Consider the following 3,981-nt stretch of genomic DNA (forward strand, 5'->3'; position numbering starts at 1 on the left):
ACAAGGTAGCCACACAAAATTCTCAAAATAATTTTAGAGAAGTAGTAGGCTTATTTATTGATATAAGACTTTGACCAAGAATGAAGTAGCATAATTGAATAACTTAGAGCCATGTCAGAGATATTACAAAATTTTTACAACATGGAACTTGCAGAATGATGTGTTATAAATTACTAAAAAGATATTTCAAATATCACCAATTATAATTATAAACGCTTTATTTTACAAATTTAATTTAGTAAAATTTGTGATAATTTAAGTATTTTTTTGGGGTTTGATGTAGTGCAGAGCCATTAAGATTATGAAATTACACAAATAAAAAGAATAGTTACGTCTCAATTATTAACATGATATTACATGTATCCACCCTCATTCCCACATGAGAGTGGCATGTAAGAGGTATGGTCAACAAAGTTTCTACTTATTAAAACCCACCTAAAAAGGAACGATAAAAAATAAAATAAAATAAAGCATAGCAGGCCAGGTTGACTTGACTTGTATTTATTTTCTTTTTTCTTTTTTCTTTTTTCATCGAAAGACTTGACCATTGGACTGTTATCTACCTCGAACCAAATTTCCTACTCATATCCAGGATGGTTCTACGTAATCACACCGCAATTTACGAACATTTGCTTTAGTCCTCTTCAATCATCACTTATAGAAGTCCTCTTCACCCTTCTTCTGCACAGCTCTAGCTAACATCTTAATCGTCTCTCCGATCATGTATTCAACAAACTCAAATGTTTATCAACAGTACTCTCATGCCCCAAATCCATTCGGCCAAAGCACCACCACTGGTGTCCCGGTGAGCTCCACAGGCCAATACTATGAAACTTCCCAACCAGCTGTGTTTCATGTTCAGTCCTCTACAACCCCTAACTCCTATGACAAGTACTCCCACGCGCCGCCTTCTTTCGACCAAGAGGCCGCCGGTAACGGTGTCCCAGTGAGCTCCGCCAGCCAATTCTATGAGGCTTCACAGCCTGCAACTCCGTTTCTTGTTCAATCTAGAGCTCCAGTGCCTTGGTCAACTGGTCTCTGTGACTGCTTCTCGGATTACAAAAATTGTAAGTAAGAATGTTAACTAGCCCTGTGAAATGGCTCGTGTCCTTGTTTTTTTTTTGACACACTGGATAATTTTTACAGGTTGCTTGACTATGTGGTGTCCGTGCATTACTTTTGGTCGAATTGCAGAGATTGTGGATAAAGGATCCTCATGTAAGTATGCTACTACAAGTGATTTATTTTGTCAATTGAAATTTCTCTTTTTTTTTTTTTTCCTGAAGAATTTATCAATTCATTTTACTTCGAAGGTTATCCTTTTTTTTTATTTATTTAAATTAAAGTAGTTTAAGACAGTAGAAATCAATAACACTAGTTATACTAAGAATTTTATTACTCTTTTCATAACTACTGACTTTCATAAGATCTGATCAGTGTATAATAAAAGTAGCGGTAGTCATTAAATTAAGTAAAAATAATATCCATTCTCAAAAAAAAAAAAAGTAAAAATAATATCACCTCAATTACAATTTATTATGGTTAATAAATTGTGGGGGTGAAGAATAAAAAACTATGAGATGATCCTACATTTTTTTTTTCTTTTCGAAATATGGTGTTCCATGTATGGTTGGTTGAAATAATAACTAAGATGCGTTTGGGGGCCGGGTGATTTATTTTGCAGCTTGTGGTGCTGGTGGAGCCCTTTACACACTAATTTGTTGTGTGGTTTGTTGTCCGTGCTTCTACTCGTGCTTCTATCGTTCAAAAATGAGGCAACAATACACGTTGAAGAAAAGTCCTTGTGGGGATTGCTTGGTTCATTGTTGCTGTGAATCATGTGCCTTGTGCCAAGAGTATCGTGAGCTCGAAAGCCGTGGATATGACATGAAGATTGGTAAAACCACGAACCATAATGTTGTTCTTTTATTATTATCATTATTATTACCATTATTAATATTAGGTTAAATACACCAACGTTACCAATATACTTGCCAGATTAAATTGAGGTGAAGGGAGAAAGAGTAGAAGAGAATAGAGAGAAGTAGAGTAAAATTAGTCATTCTAGCTTAATTCTATTCAACCCCCCCCCCCCCCCAAACTCTCCCTCAATCAAAATTGGCACTAAAGTTTATCGAAATGATAATTTCCAAGCATTTGGGTAAATGATACTCATTGAAACTTCTATAATTACAACAAATAAGTTGATGCATGCATAAATTTTAGAGGAAAAGATTTCTCTAAAAAAAAAAGAAAAAAAAAAAAAGAAAAATCTAAACTATAGACGAAATCATATTTACCTCTCTTGAGATCAATAAATGATACTAATCCTTTATGTTTGTACAAATGAGTTTGAATCACTCTATCGGTTTTTTTTTTTGTGAATTTTTTTATAAAAGCAGGAAAAAAGAAAGAAAGGAATATTCATTTAGAAAAGTAACAGTATAAAAGAATATTAACTTATCTGTAATGTTTATAGAAATCTCAAGATGATGATTATGTAAATACAAATTTGAGTAGTGTCATATTAATAAATCTCAAAAGGTTTTGTAATTTATCTTTTTACTTTATTTATTTATATTTTAGATTTTATGTGACTATCAATTTTTATGGGACATGGTCTTCATGAATGGATCTAACAATTTTATCTTGAGAAACCAAAGCATTAATGTACTAGGAATTGAAGAGTTGTTGTGTTGGAAAGGGAAGGATTTCTTTGCCTTCTTAAAAACGTTCTTAGAAAGAAAAAGGAAATTTGGGGGACCTCACGTAGGACTAATCCGAGTGTGTCTATATAGTATATATATAAATATATACAAATCTTAGATTACCACCATTCAAATTTGTAATCTCATTTCTACCAGACAAGAGAACCGATCCATGGAAACGTGATATTCCTGAAATATGTAATATATGATAAACCAAACATGAGAATCCTGGTAGATTCCTTAAAAGTGATGGGAATCTTTATAAAATCCTGGTGTATGTGTGTATATATATATATATATATATATATATATATATAGAGAGAGAGAGAGAGAGAGAGAGAGAGAGAGAGGTTTTGTTGATGGATTTTTTTAATATTGTTTTCTTTGAAGGTTGGCATGGTAATGTGGAACGCCGTAATCGGGGTGTCACCATAGCCTCGACCGCTCCCGTGGTGGAAGAAGGCATGACCCGGTAGAGTGCATCAATACGAGATCTACAGTGGTTGACTTAATTAACTAGCAAATATATCAAAGTGATTAATATTTATGTACTAGAGTTATGTTATTCTTGTGCTTGAAACAATGTTTTGAACGAATAAAATCATTCCCAGCAGCATTCAAACCTAACCGAGGGTACACATGTAATTTTGCATTTACAAGAATAGATAAACTCGTTTGTGATTGTTTCAATCTATTATTATTACTTGTATATAACACATACTTATGCACAAAAATTATGAATTGTAGATGTGATATTGATGTTAGTTTGGGTAATAAAATATATAGGATATTAGTTCGGTTAAGTTATGGTTTTTCACATGTCATTTGTGTTGGCTTTATTTCATGACAAAGTGTTATAATTTCATTAATTTATTTTCTTGTATTTTATGGGATTTAATTGTAATGAGTTTAGTATTAAGTTGGTGAAGATTGCTCAAGACAGTGAAGATTCGTGACTTACTCACGACTGACTCGCGGTGGACGACCCTCAAAACGTCACATAAGAAGCACATGCTGGACGCTAAAGAGTCAAATGCTAGGTTGTAATTTGCAAGTCACTTTGTGACTTGGCTAACCCGCGAGTCACCCACGAAACTTTCTGCCTAGATGTTTTTAAGTGTGACTTTTATATCCTTCACCCAAACTATATTTACCCTTATTACCCACAAAAGTGTAAAGAGGCTATTTAGAAGAAAACTTTAGAAAGGTTTCTATAACACACCCATCATCTCAGAGAGAGCTACTCATCCTTAAGTGAGAAATCATTGTAGTA

The 3,981-nt window shown here is 33.4% G+C and overlaps 1 protein-coding gene across 1 annotated transcript; it reads left to right on the forward strand.

Moving 5' to 3' along the window:
* The first annotated feature begins 510 nt into the window (after window positions 1-510).
* LOC142626985 (protein PLANT CADMIUM RESISTANCE 2-like) lies at window positions 511-3,511 on the forward strand. The gene is made up of 4 exons (XM_075800756.1): window positions 511-1,067; window positions 1,147-1,218; window positions 1,685-1,897; window positions 3,099-3,511. The coding sequence occupies exons 1-4, from the start codon at window positions 722-724 to the stop codon at window positions 3,182-3,184; spliced, it is 717 nt and encodes a 238-aa protein (XP_075656871.1). The 5' UTR covers window positions 511-721; the 3' UTR covers window positions 3,185-3,511.
* Window positions 3,512-3,981: the final 470 nt, after the last annotated feature.

Source organism: Castanea sativa, chromosome 3 (genome assembly GCF_040712315.1).
Source record: "Castanea sativa cultivar Marrone di Chiusa Pesio chromosome 3, ASM4071231v1".
Lineage (NCBI taxonomy): Eukaryota > Viridiplantae > Streptophyta > Magnoliopsida > Fagales > Fagaceae > Castanea > Castanea sativa.